The following is a 21846-nucleotide window of genomic DNA, read 5'->3' as shown; positions in this document are numbered from 1 at the left end:
ACAGTTAAATAATAATAGTCAAATTGTATAGGACAATGCACTATGGCCAGCATGTGTTTCAATTCCCAGTCTTCAGGGGATATCCACTAATATACTGCATAGCATTTCTATTAAAATTTAATGGTTATAGATCAAGGAACGCTGCTGTAATATAAACAAAGAGAAGTGGGGATGAAACAGTATAACAGTGGTCCTGGTGATTAGAATGATTGACAAGAGAAAATGAATGAGGAGTAAAATTTTAAATATATATCTGTGTCATATGACCTGAGATAACCCTTGTGTTGCAGAAAGATAAAAGGGCTAAATACAAGTGCACGTGAAATGTGAAAGTTGCTTCAGTAGAGAAGGCTCTGTTCCATTAATAGTTACTTCTAAATCACCAATGCTAATGAACAAATTCTTCTAAAATAAGGTACTCTAAACATCCCCCCCATGGCCTTCTTCCAATAAACTCACTTCCAAAGCTTAAATTCCAACCTGTTTTCTTTTGTCCATGCACTTAAGAAATGACATCACCAATTTTCTGCATCATTTGTGTTAGAGGAAAAGACCATATAAAGCTAAAATGAGCATAGCATTTTAGTACCATTTATAAATCAGAGGTTCATCAGTTAGGGAGGCCCCTGAAATATAAATACTCTGTTTCATGAAACCTGTAAGGTCTTAGTAAATCGAAGCAGTCCACATCAGCTGTAATACGTCTGGAAGTTAATGGCTAGCTGATTTAACCACTAACAATTATTTTGACAATAGGAATTACTCACAGCAGGAGCTGACTCTTTAGAAGAGGAACCACAGCGACATGTCATTCATTCATGGCTTTGAAATAATGTTAAAATTTTGCAATCATATGAAATATTTATTTTTTCACTTATTACCTGATCTAAGAGAATGGTTTGTACCTTCTTTAAGTGAAGGATCTCTGGGTTTATCAAGAAGTAAATGAGTGATGACATTCTTTTCTCCTTTTAAAAAAATTTATTCTTTTATTCAAAGTCTGTCTCTTTCAAAATTGAACAAAGAAAAAGAGAAATTTTAAAAGAGACTGAAAGAAATATATACTTCCAGAATTTGGAATTAGATGAGACTAAGAAGCAGTGGATAGTCCACTCCAGCTCAACAGTATTTACTGCCTTCTTAGTCTCATCTAACTGAATTAAAGTGGACTGTCTGGAGGGAAAGAACTCTAAAAAGTACTTGGTCTTCCCTTCGACAAGGAAGGAAGGACATTTTCATGATGGTCACTGCAGCAGGGAATATGACTCAGGTGTTCATTTCAGTTCAGTTCAGTCACTCAGTCGTGTCCGACTCCTTGCAACCCCATGAACTGCAGCACGCCAGGCCTCCCTGTCCATCACCAACTCCTGGAATTCACCCAAATTCATGTCCATCGAGTTGGTGATGCCATCTAGCCATCTCATCCTCTGCCGTCCCCTTCTCCTGCCAACAATCCCTCCCAGCATCAGAGTCTTTTCCAATGAGTTAACTCTTCGCATGAGGTGGCCAAAGTACTGGAGTTTCAGCTTTAGCATCATTCCTTCCAAAGAACACCCAGGACTGATCTCCTTTAGAATGGACTGGTTGGATTTCCTTGCAGTCCAAGGGACTCTCAAGAGTCTTCTCCAGCACTACAGTTCAAAAGCATCAATTCTTCGGCGCTCAGGCTTCTTTACAGTCCAACTCTCACATCCATACATGACCACTGGAAAAACCATAGCCTTGACTAGATGGACCTTTGTTGGCAAAGTAATGTCTCTGCTTTTGAATATATGGGAAACATTAAGAAAAGCCTGTTCTACCTTGGCAAGTGGAATCTGCAGGCATGGCAAGGTTGTCAAGATGGATATGGCAGCAGATCATTTAGCAAGGTCTGGGGCAACCCAACGATGCTGTGATCACTCACCTAGAGCCAGACATCCTGGAATGCAAAGTCAAGTGGGCCTTAGGAAGCATCACTACTAACAAAGCTAGTGGAGATAATAGAATTCCAGTTGAGCTATTTCAAATCCTAAAAGATGATGCTGTGAAACTGCTGGACTCAAGATGCCAGGAAATTTGGAAAACTCAGCAGTGGCCACAGGACTGGAAAAGGTCCATTTTCATTCCAATCCCAAAGAAAGGCAATACCAAATAATATGCAAACTACCACACAATTGCACTCATCTCACACGCTAGCAAAGTAATGCTCAGAATTCTTCAAGCCAGGGTTCAACGGTACATGAACCGTGAACTTCTAGATCTTCAAGCTGGATTTAGAAAAAGCAGAGGAAACAGAAATCAAATTGCCAACATCTGCTGGATCATTGAAAAAGCAAGAGAGTTCCAGAAAAGCATCTGCTTCTGCTTTATTAATCATACTGAAGCCTTTGACTGTGTAGATCACAACAAACTGGAAAATTCTGAAAGAGATGGGAATACCAAACCACCTGACCTGCCTCCTGAGCAATCTGTATGCAGGTCAAGAAGCAACAATTAGAACTGGACATTGAAAAACAGACTGGTTCCAAATCAGGAAAGGAGTACTTCAAGGCTGTATATTGTCACCCTGCTTATTTAACTTATATGCAGAATACATCATGCAAAATGCCAGGCTGGATGCAGCTCAAGATGGAATCAAGATTGCTGGAAGAAATGTCAATAACCTCAGATATTCAGATGACATTACCCTTTTGGCATAAAGTGAAGAACTAAAGAGCCTCTTGATGAAAGTGAAAGAGGAGAGTGAAAAAGTTGGCTTAAAGCTCAACATTCAGAAAACTAAGATCATGGCATCTGTCCCCATCACTTCATGGCAAATACATGGGGAAACAATGGAAACAGTGAGAGACTTTATTTTTTGGGCTCCAAAAAAATTGCCAATGAATTGGTGCCACTGCAAATGGTGACTGCAGCAATGAAATTAAAAGATGATTGCTCCTTGGAAGAAAAGCTATGACCAACCTAGACAGCATATTAAAAAGCAGAGACATTACTTTGCCAACAAACATCTGTCTAGTCAAAGCTATGGTTTTTCCAGTAGTCATGTATGGATGTTAGAGTTGGACCCTAAAGAAAGCTGAGCACTGAAAAATTCATGCTTTAAAACTGTGGAGAAGACTCTTGAGAGTTCCTTGGATGGCAAGGAGATCCAACCAGTCAATCCTAAAGGAAATCAGTCCTGAATATTAATTTGAAGGACCAGTGCTGAAGCTGAAACTCCCAATACTTTGGCCACCTGATGTGAAGAACTGACTCATTGGAAAAGACCCTGATGCTGGAAAAGATTGAAGGCAGGAGGAGAAGGGGATAACAAAGGATGAGATGGTTGATGGCATCACTGACTCAATGGACATGAGTTTGAGTAAGCTCTGGGAGTTGGCAATGGACAGGGAAGCCTGGTGTGCTGCGGTCCATGGTGTTGCAAAGAGTCGGAAATGACTGAGCGACTGAACTGAGGCAACCCCATGCGTCCAGAAACCCAGACAAGATATAAGAAGAAGGGGACAGTCTGCCAGGCAACTCTAGGCATTACTTTTTCTTCTGTGAATGAGTAAAGAGACTTGGATGAGAGCCAGATGTTCCCATTTATCAACAAACTGAATAAGGAGAATAATGACCTCGTAACATTTGGGATTAGTAAAAAGCTACTGGAACCAATATATTAGACTCAAGATGCATACTCTGTTTAGGTAATTTTGCCAATTTGAACCTATGTCTACTTGTAAGAAGGAACACACAGCTGGAAGTTAGGCTACCATGAACTTTTAGGTGACCTTGGTTATATCCCAGTAGTCCTTTTACCTCATTTTTTCCCCCATATATTCAATATACTGTCTACATATGAAGATCTTTTTTGAGGGTTGAATGAGTTAATGATATATATGAACCAATTAAAAGGTGACATAAATGAGATATATTTTCAAAAATCAGAAGCATATTGATGCATGAATGCTATTGCCATATACTAGAGATTATGTTGATAGTAATAAAAGACTCTAAAATCTCAGTGAATTAAAGCAAAAAGGTTTATTTCTTGCTCATACTGTATGTCCACCGCAAGTAGAGGAGGACTATGCCCCATATTATCTTCACTCAGGACTCAGGTTGAACTTCAGAGCTTCTGGAAATCACTGGTCATTGTGATGGGGAGAGAATGTGTGCAAATCCACACACTGCATCTTTAAGATTCTGCCTAGAAGTGACACATATCACTTCCCTAGTTGGCTTCAGGAGGTCACACGGCAATCCTAGCTTGTGTCCAGAAGAAGAGCGGGAAGTATTTGGCGAGCAGCACTAATGAATATCATAGATGCTTTTCTTTTTCCGTTTTCTGCAGTGGGGTGACTTTTGCAGCAGGGAAACTGTCTAGATGTTTGTCCTATTACTAATACCACTACATTCTTTCTGTATAGCTGTCAAAAACAACCAAGTAGGCTGCCTTTATTTTATATTTTCTCAGTTTTAAGGATTTGCTGGCACTGAATATTTTAGTACCTGTCTAACAGAATATTTTAGTTTCTTAGAGAGAAAGGCAACAATTGTATAACATTTCATTTGTGTTTTCTCTCCCAGACATCGATGAGTGCTCTGATGGCTTTGTTCAGTGTGACAGCCGTGCTAACTGCATCAACCTGCCTGGATGGTACCACTGTGAATGCAGAGATGGCTACCATGACAATGGCATGTTTTCACCAAGCGGCGAATCGTGTGAAGGTCAGTACAAGGAAAAGACCTAGAGTTTAAGGTCTTGAAATTGAGACACGTTCAGTAAGACGTAATTAGTTGACATTGATCTTATATTTCAGGTATTGGTGATTTTTGCTCTGTGTTTTTACAAGTGATTGGAAACATGTTAAAATCTAACTTTTGCATCCTAATTATAATAATCAATTGATTTGTGAATAATTAATACTTGCAACAGCAAACCAGTTTTCTGTGGATACTTTGTTGAAGGCTGTTTTTAGAATAAATAAACCTATAGTATCAGATAAATTTTTTAATGGCAGCATGTAAAAATCTGACCCAAAAAGAGGTAGAAAAACAGGTGAAAGCAGGATAGAGGGAAAATGAGGTGAGAGAAAACAGGACAATGACGTGGCCAAGAAAAACATGATACATGCTTCTCTGGGCTATTCCTGATGTATATTTTGCCTGGCAAAGTCAGATGTTTAGTGAATGTTGCAAGCAGAAGGTATGGTCCATGCTTAAAAGACATCAATCTAATAGGAATGGAAGTTTAATCAGATTATATTCAATTATTTAGTATTAATTTTGTCTTATTTTCAGTGAATTGACAATTCTGCTCCTTTATATCCACTATTAAGGGGCATACATTTTAGAAGGTGGGCAGAGTAAGCAAAGCACAGTGAATAATTGCCAAGGAAACTACCCACACCAAAAGGGTTTGGCATGGAATTGGGAAACAAAACAGACCTCAAGAAGTCTTTGTTTTCTCCATTGGTGTTTACACCTTCATCGAGTAACAGCCTGAGAGAATGATGAGGCTAAAATGACACAGTCGATGAAAACCTTGGAGAATCTAACTTAACAGTACTTGACGCTTAAATGATGAGATGCCTTTTATCCTTGGGCTTCTAGAGGTTTTCACACAAAGAAAAGTGATGCAGACTTGGGTGATAGATGCCAAGGTTCCCTGTGTGCTTTGCCAACAGCTGCAGAGCTCTGGACCTTGAACAGAGTGTTCATCTGGATTTTTACATGGAATGGGAATGCTGCTGCCTTGCTGCTGCTACTGCTGCTAAGTCGCTTCAGTCGTGTCCAACTCTGTGCGACTCCAGAGACGGCAGCCCACGAGGCTCCCCCGTCCCTGGGATTCTCCAGGCAATAACACTGGAGTGGGTTGCCATTTCCTTCTCCAATGCATGAAAGTGAAAAGTGAAAAGTGAAAGTGAGGTCGCTCAGTCATGTCTGACTCCTAGCAACCCCATGGACTGCAGCCCACCAGGCTCCTGCCTTACCAGGGGCTAAAACCTAACATTTGCAAATAACCTTTAGCTGTGATCCGAAGGCTTTACCTTGTGCTTATGAGAATGCCGTTCAAGAAGCAGATCAAACCCTGTTATTTTGCCCTTCCCTGATAAACTATATTGCCTGTTTCTATAGTGTATTATCAGGAAGAAGTCTTCAATGCTGCTTTTTTAGCATTGTCTTTTATTTTAAATTATACACATAAAGAATAAACATAAACTGATTATAAATAATTCAATCATACAGAAATATAGAGAGCAAAGCTAAAAATGTGTCTTTATTTCACCTCCTCTTTTTCCCTATCTTTTCTTCTTCTGCTCTTTAAATTTGCTTGCTTTCCCTTTCTGTGCATCAGAATGTGACTAAAAAAAATACATACTTCTATCTTACTTTACATTTGTAACTTCTTTCAGTATCTTTTAAGTTTATGACCACATGTCTCAAGAGGGCTGTATTAGTTATCTCCTGATGCGTAAAAAGTAACCCCCAAAGTGTAGCCACTGAAAATAATAAATTATCTCACAGCTTCTGGATAAGGAATCTATGACAGCTTAGCTGGATTCCTCTGGTTCAGGTTTCTAGTGAAGTTACTAATATCAAGTTGCTGCCCAGAGATGTGGTCTCATCTCTGTCTTGTCTGGGATAGGAGTGGGGGGGAAAGGGAATCTGTTTCTAAGGTCACTAACAGTGCTGTTGTCAGGGCTTGTTTCCTTAACCCATGAGCCACTCCACAGGGCTAGGGGCTGGCTTCTCCTAGAAAAAGCATTCCAAGAGACAGCATGTGCCCAAGATGGCAGCAACAGTCTTCTACAACTAAATCTCAGATGTGGCATTTCACCACTTCTCCCATAGTCTATCTGTTAGAAGCCACTCAGTAAGTCCAAGGAGAGAGGATTACCGAAGAGCATAAGCAGTAAATGGTGAGAATTGTTGCTGGCCATTTTGTTAAACTACCCGCTGCAAGAGCCATCAGCCTTGTCCGTTAATTTCCACTGCAAGTCTCTGATGCAATCATGTCGTAACTTCTCCACCCTCCTCACATCTCAGATACCACTTTCTCTTCTTTCTCTGTTAATTACTCTGCTTCTTATTTAACTGAGAAGAGAGAAGTACTTCACTTTTCCCCAGACATATGGTATGATATACAGTAAATCATATATATGGTATACACCACCTCACTGGTGGCTCAGATGGTAAAGAATCTATCTACTTGCAATGTGGGAGACCTGGGTTCAATCCCTGGGTCAGGAAGATTCCCTGGAGGAGGGAATGGCTACCTATTCCAATATTCTTGCATGTGAAATCCCATGGAGAGAGGAGCCTGGTGGGCTACAATCCATAGGGTCGCAAAGAGTTGGACACAACTGAGCGATTAACACTTCTACTTCCTTCCACACGGTAAATACATACTAGTCTGGTGAAAATGACAAAACATAACGAGTGCATTCATTGAGTGTCCAAAAGTAACAAGGAAAACTAATCATTAAAATAACACATGATACAGATAAATATAGGGAAGTAACGGATTTTTTGAAATGCCTACACAGAAAAGGCTTTTTGAGGAAATTCCATAAATTCATAAAGAGTGGGAAATCTTATTCTTTAAAAAAAAAAAAAAAACCCACAATTCTGTAAAGGTAATTCAACTATCTTCCAATAGAATTTATAATGATTGTCATAAAAATCTACTACTCTTTCAAGGACAGTGTGATCTGAAGAATTCTTTTAAAAGTACTAACCTTTGTCATATAAAAGAGAACTAAAATGCTTCTTTTTAACAACTATCTACTTACTGCAATTTCAGTGATCTGTAGAATTGTAATATTAGCATTTAGAAGGATGCCATTTTAAGACTATGGTTATATCTGATCAAGTTCCATATTTCTGTGCTGGGGAAAAAAACAAGAAGCATTTCAACATGGACAAATCCACAGCAGTAGGTTTACAATTATTCTTAAGTATAATAGTCATTATGAATAAATAACTTTGTACTGTTGTACTACTTTTTAGACTGTAATCTACAACATACATGTTAATAAACTGCATGCATACAAACTGTAAATTATTTTGCTCATCCATTTACCTCGGAGGTGTAGACATTTAATCCCCAGGAAATGTGCAAGGGTACCAATTTTCTTATCCACATCATCATTTCTAATGTGCCTGAAAATTTGTCTCTCTCTGAGAACAAGGCCAGGTATTTTTTTCCGTGAAGGAATATTGCATTTCACGCCCACATTTCCTTTTATTTAAAGCTTTTATTTCTAGATTATCTTTATGCTTGGTGGGTGTTTTTGAACTTGTATGACTAAAACAAAAATGTTTATATGGTAGTATCTTTGAATATTATGTTCAAAACAAATACTACAAATTCTTACCTTAAATCAAGGGAATGAGGAACTAAATCAAAAGCAATGAGGAACTAAAGTCAAAAGGCAGAATAGAGAGGGAAAGGCCAAGAGAACACAATGGTCACAGAAAACACTCTATTTCAACAACACAAGAGACGACTCTACACATGGACATCATCAGATGGTCAATACTGAAATCAGATTGATTATATTATTTGCAGCCAAAGATAGAGAAGCTCTATACAGTCACCTTGTGCACACCAGGACCCAGGAGAAAGGAGCAGGGACCCCACAAGAGACTGACCCAGACTTGCCCATGAGTGTCCAGGAGTCTCCGGTGGAGACATGGGTCGACAGTGGCCTGCTGCAAGGTCAGGGACACTGACCGTGGCATGGCCTGCATGGGACCTTGTGAAGGAGGTCACCATTATCTTCATTACCTACACCATAGTTTGACTTCAGGTCAAACAACAGGGAGGGAACACAGCCCCACCCATCAACAGAAAACTGGACTGAAGATTTACTGAGCACGGCCCCACCCATCAGAACCAGTTTCCCCTCCGTTAGTCTCTCCCATCAAAAATTTCCTTAAGCCCGTCCTTATCTATCACAGGGCAGACAGAATGAAAACCACAATCACAGAAAACTAATCAAATTGATCACATGGACCACAGCCTCGTCTAATTCAATGAAACTATGAGCCATGCCATGCAGGGCCACCCAAGATGGTCAGGTCATGGTGGAAAGTTCTGACAAAACATGGTCCACTGGAGAAGAGAATGGCAAACCACTTCAGAATTCTTGCTTTGAAAACCCCATGAACAGCATGAAAAGGCAAAAAGATAGGACACTGAGAGATGAACCCCAAGGGAGATCAGTGGAGAAATAACTCCAGAAAGAATGAAGAGATGGAGCCAAGGCAAAAACACACCCAGTTATGGATGTGACTGGTGATGGAAGTCAAGTCCTATTGAAAGGTTGTTGTTGAATCATGCGAAGACACCAGGATTCTTGGCCCCCGGAGAAGAAGAATTCAAGGCTTGATCGCTCAGAGCTTTTGTGTAATAAAATTTTATTAAAGTATAAAGGAGATAGAGAAAGCTTCTGACATAGGCATCAGAAGGGGGTAGAAAGAGTACCCGCTTGCTAGTGTTAACAATGAAGTTATATACTCTCCAATGAATCCAAAGAATGTCTGGAGGTTGTAAAGACCTCACCAGACCTACTCCCATAATTTACATTTTAAGATAACAGAATTAGCCAGAAGGTTTAATCCAGAGACTGTCCTCAGGCAGGATACATCTTTGTAAAGACCAGGTCTACTCCCATAATTTACATTTTAAGATAACAGAAGGTTTAATCCAGAGACTGTCCTTAATCCAGAGACTGTCCTCAGGCAGAATACATTATTGTTATATAATCCTAAGGAATGTGGAGAAAGAAAAAAAATTTGTCCTTTCTTCCTCCTTGAGAATTCCAGACCCCTCTCTCCTTGGGGACCCCTAGACTCCTTATCAACCTGCCTAGGAACTGACTCTCTCACTATGTAGTAAAGAGCAGTAATGCATAGGAACCTGGAATGTTAGGTCCATGAATCAAGGCAAATTGGAAGTGGTCAGACAGGAGATGGCAAGAGTGAACATTGACATTTTAGGAATTAGTGAACTAAAATGGACTGGAATGGGTGAATTTAACTCAGATGATCATTGTATCTACTACTGTGGGCAAGAATCCCTTAGAAGAAATGGAGTAGCCATCACAGTCAACAAAAGTCCAGAATGCAGTACTTGGATGCAGTCTCAAAAACAACAAAATGATCGCTGTTTGTTTCCAAGGCAAACCTTTCATTATCACAGTAATCCAAGTCTATGCCCCATCCAGTATACTATCCTGAAGACAGGAACTGAGACTTGACCACTGGCTTTGACAACATTATTTCTCCAATCACTCACTAAAGAAATAATCAATATTTTTAAAGTTGGAATTTCTATATACTATAGTATAATTTTCAAAGCAGAATATACACTCTTTATGTATATGTAATGTAGGAATCTTACAATAAAACTGTATATAAAAATAAATTCCAAAATTTTATACTACCATTCAATTCAGAATAGTTTCTGCACTGAGAAACCCAGTATAGATAACAAGCAAGAAAGGTAAGGTAAGTTCATATTAATTCAAATCTCATAGGATAGCAAAAGGTAAGAGTTAGTCCATTATGATGTTTCTGCTTAAATATTAATATTTCTCCAGGTATGACAAGTACATGCCAACCATTGTTGTAAGCAACTTTTTATTCTATTTCTTTATTGTTAATATACTTTGAGTACATATTCTCTTTGTACCTAAAAATCTTTTCTTCTTTGTCTGCTGCATCAAATCCAAGGACTTTCTCTGCTTTTAACCAAACAAACAAACCTGTTAGAAGAAATTTTATTTTAAATGTCAGGCAAAATGAAATGATTGTTTAAGTCCAGCCATTGCCATTAATGGAATAATGTCCTTATATTAGCAGATATTTAAAGAGTGAAATATATAAAACATATATATATGTAATGGATATTAAAAGATATATTAAGAGGTATTTGTAGAGATTGTGGTCAGAGAGACCAAACAATGATGATCAGTGGTGTTGTTTTTGCTTCCTATAATTGCTAATTATAAGAATATTTAATGGAGACAAATATCAACTCTGAGGATACTTTATTATTCCAAATAGAGCAAATATAGACCTGCTATATAAAGTTCATTTCCTCACCAAAAGAAAATTTTTTTCGGATCTGATATACACATATATATCTGATATATAGGTGTATATACTAATACAATTATATAAATGTATTTTTTAAGATTTTCATGTATTCTCATGCTGTTATTTTTTTATCATGGTCTTTTTTATACAGTATTATCCTTGACATATCAACCTATAATAAAGTTAACTATAGCTGTAATAGAAATCTTTTCAGCTATCCTCTCAATTCATAGGTTTTGTTGATATGAGAACTAATAAAAATCAAAGTACATAGAAATAATCATGTAACTTATTGTCAGGAATGCATATATGGTAGAACTTAAATATTTAGGAATTGAAATGTGGCTAAAATATAATCTTGACTAGTTTATTTCCTCTACAATGTTGAAATCAAACCATTTAAGGAAGATAGTAAATCCTATAATTTTGAAGGAAAATCAGTGTATATTCTGCTGATTAAAAGCTATACATTCCATTTTCTGTCTATCCCACTTTTCCTGCTGTGATTTAGTTCTTTTTTCTTGACCTTTACTCAGATGAAATAGGAAATAAGTCCTTACTGCCACTCGTACAATATCCCTGGAATGATTTTGGCTTATGACCTTTAAATGATGGGGATAAATAAAATGAATCACATCTCCTCTCTTGGACCTGATCTGTGGGTCAACATATGTTTGCTTTTCATCTGTATGAAAATGCTTTAGGTTATGATTGCCATGGAGTAGCTGAAGTCAGGTGAAGAATGGGCAGGTGCCAATTGAGTCAGGCAGGAGATGAAATTATGATACGAAATGGGAAAGCTGAGAAGTGGGGAATTCTTTGTAAGGGATGCTGATTGCTTGTGATCACTTGCCTTTCCATGGTTGAAGGGCAGAGTGTAAGGACAGTGTGCAAATGCCTGGACCATTAAGGGCAGAACACCTGAGCAGAATGCTGGAAAGAGCTTACCTGACAGTGACATGGCTGTGAGAACAGGGCTTGAAACTGGATGAAAATGCCTCAGGGCTTCCATAACATTTCATCCCCCATGAAGAAGGGATTTTCTGGAAGCACCTTTTTAACACTGAGGATGATTTTGCCAATTAAAAAAACATAGGCACTTTTAGAATTTCCACTGCCAAACTGTGTTTGATATATTGAGTCCTATCCTTAACTTAAAAAAAAAAAAAATATGTGTTTCATAAAGCCTAATGATATTTACAGAGATATAAAAGTTGAAAATCTAACCAAGGTTATTTGGTGTTTGAAATCAAGTATGATATTTTCCTGTGAAATCCCAAGATCATTAACATTGCTTTAGTTAGCATTACTAGGAAATACATGCCAGTAAGATGAAAATTAATTTACAGTTGAGTGCTTTATGTCAGGAGACCACTTGCCTGATCGCAGTTATTTGAAACAGAGCATATCCTGAGCACATTGCCTGCTGCTTTTTCTTGGCTGTAGATATTGACGAGTGTGGGACTGGGAGGCACAGCTGTGCCAATGACACCATTTGCTTTAACTTGGATGGTGGCTATGATTGCCGATGTCCTCATGGGAAGAACTGCACAGGGGATTGCATCCACGATGGAAAAATTAAGCACAACGGTCAGATTTGGGTGCTGGAAAACGACCGGTGCTCCGTGTGTTCATGTCAGGTTGGTATAAACAAAACACTGTAACCATTTTTATCAAGATGTAATTTGCATGTATTTCAAGTGTACGGCTTGATAAACAAATGCATACATCTGATTAACCTCTGCACAATTAATATAACATAACATTTTCACCTACCCAAGTTGGCTGGCCTCTGCCCTTTCTTAATCCCATAGCCCCAGACATAAGTAAACACTGTTTCCTGTTTCTATAGATTAGATTTGTATTTTCTACAGCCTCATATAAGTGGAATCATATAACACAGTTGGCCTTCCATATCTGCAGGGTCCACATTCATGGATTCAGCCAACTGTGGATCAAAAATACTTAAGGAGAAAACTCCAGAAAGTTCTGAAAAGCAAAACTTTCATTTTCCTGACCCCAGCAACTTTTTACATAAGTTTTATATTATATTAGATATTATAAGTAATCTAGAAATAATTTAAAGTATATGGGAGATTATGTATAGGTTATATGCAAATACTATGCCATTTTATATAAGGGACTTGAGCATCCATGGATTTTGGTATCCACCTGCAACCTGGAAATAATCCCCCAGGTATATGAGATGAAAACTATACTTATTCTTTTGTGTCTGACATTTGTCTCAGCATTATGCTTTGACACTCAATTATATTCATTACCTGTATAAGTAACCCATCCCTTTTTATTACTGAATAGTGTTCCTTTGTACAGAAATACCACAGTGTGTTTATCTATTCAATGATAAAATTTTGATTCTAACTAGGCTAATGTTTTTATAGGCACAGTATCATATTTGAATGAATGCATAAATGAAGCCAGAATGAACATGCTATGGCCTGCAAGTGAAAAAACACCTATTTGGGTTATATTTCAGTTTTAAGAGGTGTTCTGTGTACCCAGTTGATAATAGAAATTTAAATTATAGTTAAATAATAATACCAAGGACTCAACTATTATTAAAGAAATTGATAACAGCTTGTACAAATTATAAGGTTAACATATCTATAAACTTAATAATATGTAAAACTCGATGACTACCTACCAAATATAAACCTACAATCCATTACACAGAACAAACTTTAGTTAGTATTCAAATTACAAGTACATAAAAATTTATATATACATACACGAATTTATTTCCACATAAGAGCCATGCAGTGGTTATCATTCTATACTGGTTATTTCTGAAAAAAATTTTTCCAATCAAGTCATTTAAACAGTAATGTGCAGAAAGAAAATTGGAAGTTCTCCAGCTTGAGTAATTTCTGGGTGTTAGCTACAAGTAGGAATTTTAAAGAAAATCAGTTATATTGAGAAAACTGTGTGAGTAATCTCAAACTTCCAAATCAACATCTGAAATTATAGGTATGGTGCTGATGCTCAGTCACTCAGGTGTGTCTGACCCTTTGTGGCCCCATGGACAGTAACCCACCAGGCTCTTCTGTCCATGGGATTTCCCAGGCAAGAATACTGGAATGGGTTGCCATATCCTCCTCCAGGGGATCTTCCTGGCCCAGTGACGGAACCCATGTCTCTTGCGTCTCCTGCATTGACTGGCAGAATCTTTACCACTAGCGCCACCTGGGAAGCCCGATTTTAGGTATATTATGTAACATACATGTATATATAGAGAGATATAATTATGAATATAGATATATTATAAATATATCTATATATATATTCCCCTGGAGGAGGAAATGGTAACCCATTGCAATATTCTTGCCTGGAGAACCCTCATGGACAGAGGAGCCTGGCAGGCTATGGTCCAGAGGCTCACAAAGAGTCGGACATGAATGAAGTGACTTAGCACAGCACAGCACATATGTATAATGTATATATAGATGTTTATATACATAGGTACTCACACATAAAGACACACCCACATACATATGATATCAGTATATTGAGAAACAGAGGCTTTTGGTAACTACTTTTTCTCCTTGTCATACAGAATGGATTTGTAATGTGTCGACGGATGGTCTGTGACTGTGAGAATCCCACAGTTGATCTTTTCTGCTGCCCTGAATGTGACCCAAGGTTGAGCAGTCAGTGCCTCCATCAAAACGGGGAGACCTTGTACAATAGTGGCGACACCTGGGTTCAGAATTGCCAGCAGTGCCGCTGCCTGGTAAGTTTGGCTACCTAAAGTTCAGGAAGCGTTAGGCCCAGAATCAAAATAGGAAAGCAGCCTTCCCTGCCCCTCCACCAATATTCAGTACCTGGCCATAGCGTTGGGAGTTACAAAAGGTGAACCTAGTTATGATGACAAGGTGATGGTTCTGCATTCAGGACCTGAGAAGGAGTATCCAGGGGTAGACGCAGTAAACCATGCCATGTCAGTCTTTCAGGACAATCTCCAGAGCTCCAAAGAAGAAAAGGCTGTCCTCACTTACTCAATCCCACTCAGCTTAGGTTTACTTAAATACAGTTATGAACGGAACAATGGCATTCAAAAAAATCCTTTTTTCCAAGTAAACCTTTTGTTAATCCATTTCTGTCAATTATGCTCTGACTTAAAAAAACAAAAACAAAAACAAATACCTTTTTTCTTTCTAAAAATTGTTACTGTCAACGCTATTCCAGTGGGAACCCTGTTTTACACATAGTTTGAATTTGCAATAAATATTAGAATGTTAGAGTTGAATGTATATATATATGAAACTTCTGCTGGAAACAATAGGTTAAAAAGAAAATAAAGACTTGATAAGAAGACCCCAGTCATTTTTCATGTGGCCAGATTTTTTGCTTCTTTCTATGGTGTAAATGAAAATTCATCTACATGTCTTTATAGAAGAAAGTTTCATAGATACTGCTAAGTCACTTCAGTCATGTCCGACTCTGTGCGACCCCATAGATGGCAGCCCACGAGGTTCCCCGTCCCTGGGATTCTCCAGGCAAGAACACTGGAGTGGGTTGCCATTTCCTTCTCCAATGCGTGAAAGTGAAGGCGCTCAGTCGTGTCCGACTCTTCGCAACCCCCTGGACTGCAGCCTACCAGGCTCCTCCGTCCATGGGATTTTTCAGGCAAGAGTCCTGGAGTGGGGTGCCATTGCCTTCTCCAACATAGATACTAGTCTTAAAGTTAGGACTAGTTTCCTTTCTATTTGTGTGAGGATATTTTTAAGGCAATATTTTTTTGTTGCTTCCTTTTTATACTTTCAACCCAAAAATCAATTGAAAGAGCAAGGTCAGTTTTGTGCCTGAAGGCTGCTTTCATCTCCCAAGACCATGAGACTCAGAATTATGAAGAAAATAGGAAACAGGTGGGAAGTAAATTTTAAAAAGATCCAGTTCACACAATTTTCCCATGTGGAATAAAAATGACTGAAATCAGCTCCTAGTTTTGTTTTTTTTTCCCAAAGTCCATACAATGAGAAATGTATAAATGAACAAAGAAAAACTGTCAAATTTCCTTCATATTTCAATTTACTTTCTTGTCAGTGGACAAAACTTTCTTTTTGCAGAAGGGAATAAATGAGAAAGTAGGGTAAAGATTGAAAGGAAGGAAAAAGCATCTCATAGGCAAAAAAGCTAAGTAAAAATCTCTTCTGTAGTAAACAGTTCTTTGTCATGGGAAAGAGAGGGCGTGCCCATTTGTTTTAAGAGAATTGCTTTTTGCTTTCCTTTATTGCTATTCTTATTTAACCCATGTAGACTGCTTCATAATCCATCTACAGCATAGATCTCATGTGTGGATTCCCTACCACATTCATGGCTGTGAAGGTCTAAGTATGAATGTCCATCAAAGAAATTGAGTAATTGCGTATCCAGTAAACACTATGTTCCCTCCCTTCCCCTCCCTCTACCCTTGTCCATCTGCTTTCCTTATAGCAAGGGGAAGTTGACTGTTGGCCCCTGCCTTGCCCAGGGGTGGAGTGTGAATTCAGTGTCCTCCCCGAGAACGAGTGCTGCCCACGCTGTGTCACCGACCCTTGCCAGGCTGACACCATCCGCAATGACATCACCAAAACTTGCCTGGACGAGATGAATGTGGTTCGCTTCACTGGGTCCTCTTGGATCAAACATGGCACTGAGTGTACTCTCTGCCAGTGCAAGGTAAAACCCACTGTATTCAAGTAGGGAGCACTTGGCCAGCTGTGCCCAGGAATCATAGATATTCATGTGGCCAGTGAGAAGCACCTTCCTTCCTTTTACCGTTCAGAGTTGGGAGGAGGACCACTCAGCTTAATTAGTGCCAAAGCTGACTGCCCTGTGCATCCTCTAAAGCATTTTCAGGGAGAAGGAGGTGCTTGGTCTGAAACTAGAATGATGGTTATTTATATCACTGGAACAGAAAGAACCTATGTAAATTGCCCTAAAGCGTCTAACTGCACACATCTTTTTAAAAAAATAATACAACACCAAGCTTCATGTTTCTTTCATGATAGAGGACAGTATTATTTTATTGATTTTTATCTAGTCTTTTTATGATATAAGATATATCAACAAGGTAAGCATACTGCATTTTCCAAAGTGAAAATCAATATGGCAAAAATGGGCATATTTCTTGGTCTGTTGTGGTCAGTTACATTGAGTTGAAAAATTTAAGACTTGTTGTTTAACATATTTTATTCCTACAGCTGGATAAAAATCATTATAAAGATTTTTCTTTTTATTCTCATAGGAAAATAAAGCATTATGTCTTTTACTTCACCGAGAACAAAAACACTGATAACGTAGACAGGGTATATAGAATTCAAAAATGGTGACAAAGTTGAAAGCTTTCTACTTTGATTATTGTTCCTACAAATATTTGATTCAGTAGTCATTGCACTTCAGAGTCAAAGTTTTAGAATCAACACTAAAACTAATAATCTGAAAAGCTTAACAACAACAAGAAAGCAAAGATGTCAGATTTTTCCCAGCATAGCACAGCCAGATATCTCTAACTGCTCTGGTTCTTTAAATGAACATTTCCATTTAAATTTTTTTTCAGTAGAGCCATTTAATTCCGATTCACATAGTACAAATTTCTTACTAGAGTGACTTGATGTAACAGGACAAAGAAATATGAAATGCTTTAAGTTATCTCAAACTATTATTATCTATTTCACACCGAAATTTCTAGCTCTTTCAATCAATGCAATTTGTCAATCAAGCACAGCTTTTGGGGAGGAACATTTAATGGGGTCTTCTAAAAGTGCATTAGCACATTTGAAAGTTACTTTTACTACAAAGTTACTAGCAATGTATATGCAGTGCCACTTTAATATACATTTAATATGGATACATTTGAGTGCATTTAGTGGTGCATTATCTAGAAACTTCGGTATTAATGATTAATAGGGCAATACTTTCTGACATTTAATTGCCAAAGATATTTGAGTCTCTTTACACTTTTAATCTCCTAATAGATTATTGTTCTGAGCAGTGACAACAAAAATATATACTGAGTGATGCAATGTAAAACACACCAGATATAGCTCAGACAGATATTTCCAACAAGAAAAATGCAATCAGTAATAGGCAGAAAACATTACAGTATTTTCTGGGGGTAAAGAGTGTGAATGAGCTTGTCATTTACTGCCTTACAAACAAATAGGATTTTTTGACTCCTAGTAGAATTGTTTCCAGAAAGTGTATTTTGGCATTAAATTCATTTCTTGTCAGATAACTGCCATTTCTCAGAAGTTACTATTTGATGCCATTACCCTTTTCCCTTCTTATTAAGTTGAGTTATAAGAATATGCTCAATGCTACCAAATGTATCCCTAATAGTCATTTTATTATATTTATTTTTTGCTATTTTAAAAACAAAATTTATGCCAAATAGGCTTGAGAGATTGCATTGGAGGTAAGCATTCTTCACAATTCGACACTGTCAAAGCACTATTTGCATTTACTGTCTCTCCATCCTACCAATTCTGAGTTACTGGTGTAGTCAATAAATGCATGTTGTGTGGGGTGTTGTGCCAGGGGGAACGATAACCAAAAACAGCAAAAATTGTTCCTGGAAATTTTTCCCCAACAGGTTATCGTCTAGAGCTCTGCTATCCAGTTCTGTAGTCAGAAGCCACATGTGGTTATTTAAATTCATTGAAATTAAATTAAAATTCAGTTCTTCAGTCACATGAGCCACATTTCAAGTGCTCACGTGTGCTCGTGGCTATCATAGTAGACAGCACATGCAGAGAACAATTCTACCATGGCAGAATGTTCTATAGGAAAGCACTGGTCTGGAGGTGGAGACTGGGGCATCTGGAATCAGCCTACCTGGATTCAGAGCCTGGTCTACCACACCAGCAGTGTCACCTCAAGGGACGTTTATAAATCTCTCTGTGACTCTGTTTTTCTCACCTAAAACTTGGAATAATAATATTACTTACATAAGAATAATTAATATTACCTACTTGAGAAAGTTGCTTTAAGAATTAAGTGAAAGGGCCCCCACAAAAATTTCCTACACGTTTCATACACATTCAGAGTAAGTGCTCAATAAATGTTGGCTATTATTATTGTTGGTAGTGGACAACAGAAACATTAAGTCATGAAACAGATAGAGACAACAGTACTCACTGTGAAGGACGCTCTGAAGGAAGAACAAACTGTGCTAAGAGGCTGTCCAACAAGTGAACCAATTTTACTTCCTGAGGAATTAAGAGTTAGCTGGGAGAAATAGGGTTAAGAGCTTCCCTTTCCTTTTTAAAGATATCTTTAAATTTAAATTGCTTGCTAAGTCACTTCAGTCGTATTCAACTCTGCACGACCCCCTAGACAGCAGCCACCAGGCTCTGCCGTCCCTGGGATTCTCCAGGCAAGAACACTGGAGTGGGTTGCCATTTCCTTCTCCAATGCATGAAAGTGAAAAGTGAAAGGGAAGTCGCTCAGTCGTGCCTGACTCTTCGCGACCCCATGGACTGCAGCCTACCAGGCTCCTCGGTCTATGGGATTTTCCAGGCAAGAGTACTGGAGTGGGTTGCCATTGCCTTCTCCGTTAAATTGCTTAGGTTAAAAAACAAAAACAAAAAAACTTTTTCACTCAGAAGTTGAATTCACATCAAAAATGAATTACTAATGCTGTCTTACCTAAATCTGATAGAAACTACACAACCTCAGAGAGCTTTCAGGCAATTGTGCTTTGAGTTCCAGGCTATAAAGAGAGATGTATCCAGTTGATAAATAAGGAAGGAGGAGATATTAGAGGGTCAGGCAAGAAAACTGGAATGGGTCGCCATTTCCTTCTCCAAGGGATCTTCCCAACCTAGGGATCGAACCCTGCATTGTGGGCGTATTCTTTACCGTCTGAGCCACCAGGAGGCAAATAAAAAGTGAAAGTGTTAGTCACTCAGTAGTATCCAACTCTTTGCGACCCCATTGACTGTAGCCAGCCAAGCTTCTCTGTCTATGCAATTCTCCAGGCAAGAATACTGGATTGGGTTGCCATTCCATTCTCCAGGGGATCTTCCTGACCCAGGGATCAGAACCCAGATTTCCTGCATTGCAGGCAGATTCTTTACCATCTGAGCTACCAAGGAGTAATATAGTCAGAAGAGCTTAGTAGATCAAAAGAGAAGAAAGGGTTATTCTATGAATACTGGAATGACTGGATAGCAATTTGAGGGATGTAAGTTGTATATACTAGTATGCTATGTATCAAAACAATTCCCATGTAGAAAAAGTGTTATATATTAAAAATAAATCAAAATAAAGATAAGTAATCAAATATTTATCAAAATTCTAGAAGGGAGATGCCTTTTCTAACATAAAAGTGATAAAATATACCTCAAAAAATTTAGAGCTTCTATAGATATACAAAATTAGCAAAGTATAAAATCACAACTAGAGACTAGAAAAATATGTTCAGCAGATATGATATCTTTATTAGATTAAAAACATGAAAATTAAAAATACTTATTTTCCCATAAATAACAGAGAATGAATAAACAATTCACTAGTGACTGAACTGACTGACTGAAAAAATACAACTGTTAAAAAAGAGGAGAGCATTCAGCTTTTAAATAATTGAAATAAATATAAACTAACATAATGATTTATTATTTCCACATACTACAGTAAAAAAAAATTCACAATAATTTCCAATGTTAACAGTGATATAGTGGAATTGTAGTTTTTTTGCAGAGTTAGTGACATTGAAAAATACAATCAAGAGCCACACATATACCTCCTAGTCCCATCCCCATCTCCACAGAAATATCCAGAAAATCTTATTAATCCTGAGTCTCAGAATCCAACCAAAAGAAATAATCTAAAATATGAAACAAACTGTGCATCCTAATATTCACCTCAACATTAATTGGCATGCAGAATCAAAAAGAAACCAAAATACCCAACAATGGAAAGATGGTTAAATAAATTATGATGAGGGCATGGCAACCTACTCCAATATTCTTGCCTGGAGAATCCACATGGACAAAGAAGCCTGGTGGGCTACAGTCCGTGGGGTCATGAAGAGTCAGACACAACTGAGCAGCTAAGCACACAGCATCTGATATAACATAAACTCCAGGAGGGAGTGAAGGACAGGGAGGCATGGAGTGCTACAGTCCATGCGGTCGCAGAGTGGGACATGATTGAGTGACAGGACAACAACAAAATCTAACATATAATACTACAACTATACATTATATGTAATTTTATGATTGCATCATTCAATCATTCAAGTACCAACAATGCTTATAATAAAAATTAAGATAAAAATACTGTGTGATTATATATGTACTTTGATTACAAGAAGGCTGAAAACAGAGAAATATGAAATGAAATCTATGAGGATATACTAAAATATTGATAATAGTGGAATTTAAAATATATTCATTTTTATGTAGATTATTTATAGACAGGGAAGCCTGGTGTGCTGCAGTGCATGGGGTCACCAAGAGTCAGACGGCTTAGCAACTGAACAAGTTATAGCACATATGTGCACAATATTATAATTACACATATATTTATTCTATCTGTTATATAATTTATAAACATTAATATATTAATAACAGTATTTTATAAAAATTATATTAAATTATATGCTAATAAAATATTTTATGCTTTGTATATATTATATAGAAACATTTTACTGAAAGCTGAAAGTCAGCTGTCTTCTAATCTTGATTTTATAGAGTTTAGTATGCAAAGACTGATGAGGACTCCTTTACCAATAAAATACAGCCAGAAATAACAGGGTGTTAAGGA

The 21846-nt window shown here is 37.8% G+C and overlaps 1 protein-coding gene across 3 annotated transcripts in view; it reads left to right on the top strand.

Annotated features, from left to right (window-relative positions):
- NELL2 (neural EGFL like 2) overlaps nucleotides 1–21846 on the top strand; it is a 479083-nt gene that overhangs the window by 451549 nt on the left and 5688 nt on the right. For all 3 annotated transcript variants that reach the window (XM_025284020.3, XM_025284019.3, XM_025284021.3), the window contains 4 exons: nucleotides 4555–4695; nucleotides 12523–12716; nucleotides 14651–14827; nucleotides 16531–16755. In XM_025284020.3, the coding sequence (XP_025139805.2) occupies nucleotides 4555–4695; nucleotides 12523–12716; nucleotides 14651–14827; nucleotides 16531–16755 (737 nt within the window). The remainder of the gene's footprint in view (nucleotides 1–4554; nucleotides 4696–12522; nucleotides 12717–14650; nucleotides 14828–16530; nucleotides 16756–21846) is intronic.

This window comes from Bubalus bubalis, chromosome 4 (genome assembly GCF_019923935.1).
Source record: "Bubalus bubalis isolate 160015118507 breed Murrah chromosome 4, NDDB_SH_1, whole genome shotgun sequence".
Lineage (NCBI taxonomy): Eukaryota > Metazoa > Chordata > Mammalia > Artiodactyla > Bovidae > Bubalus > Bubalus bubalis.
This window is presented reverse-complemented; position numbering and strand designations above follow the sequence as displayed.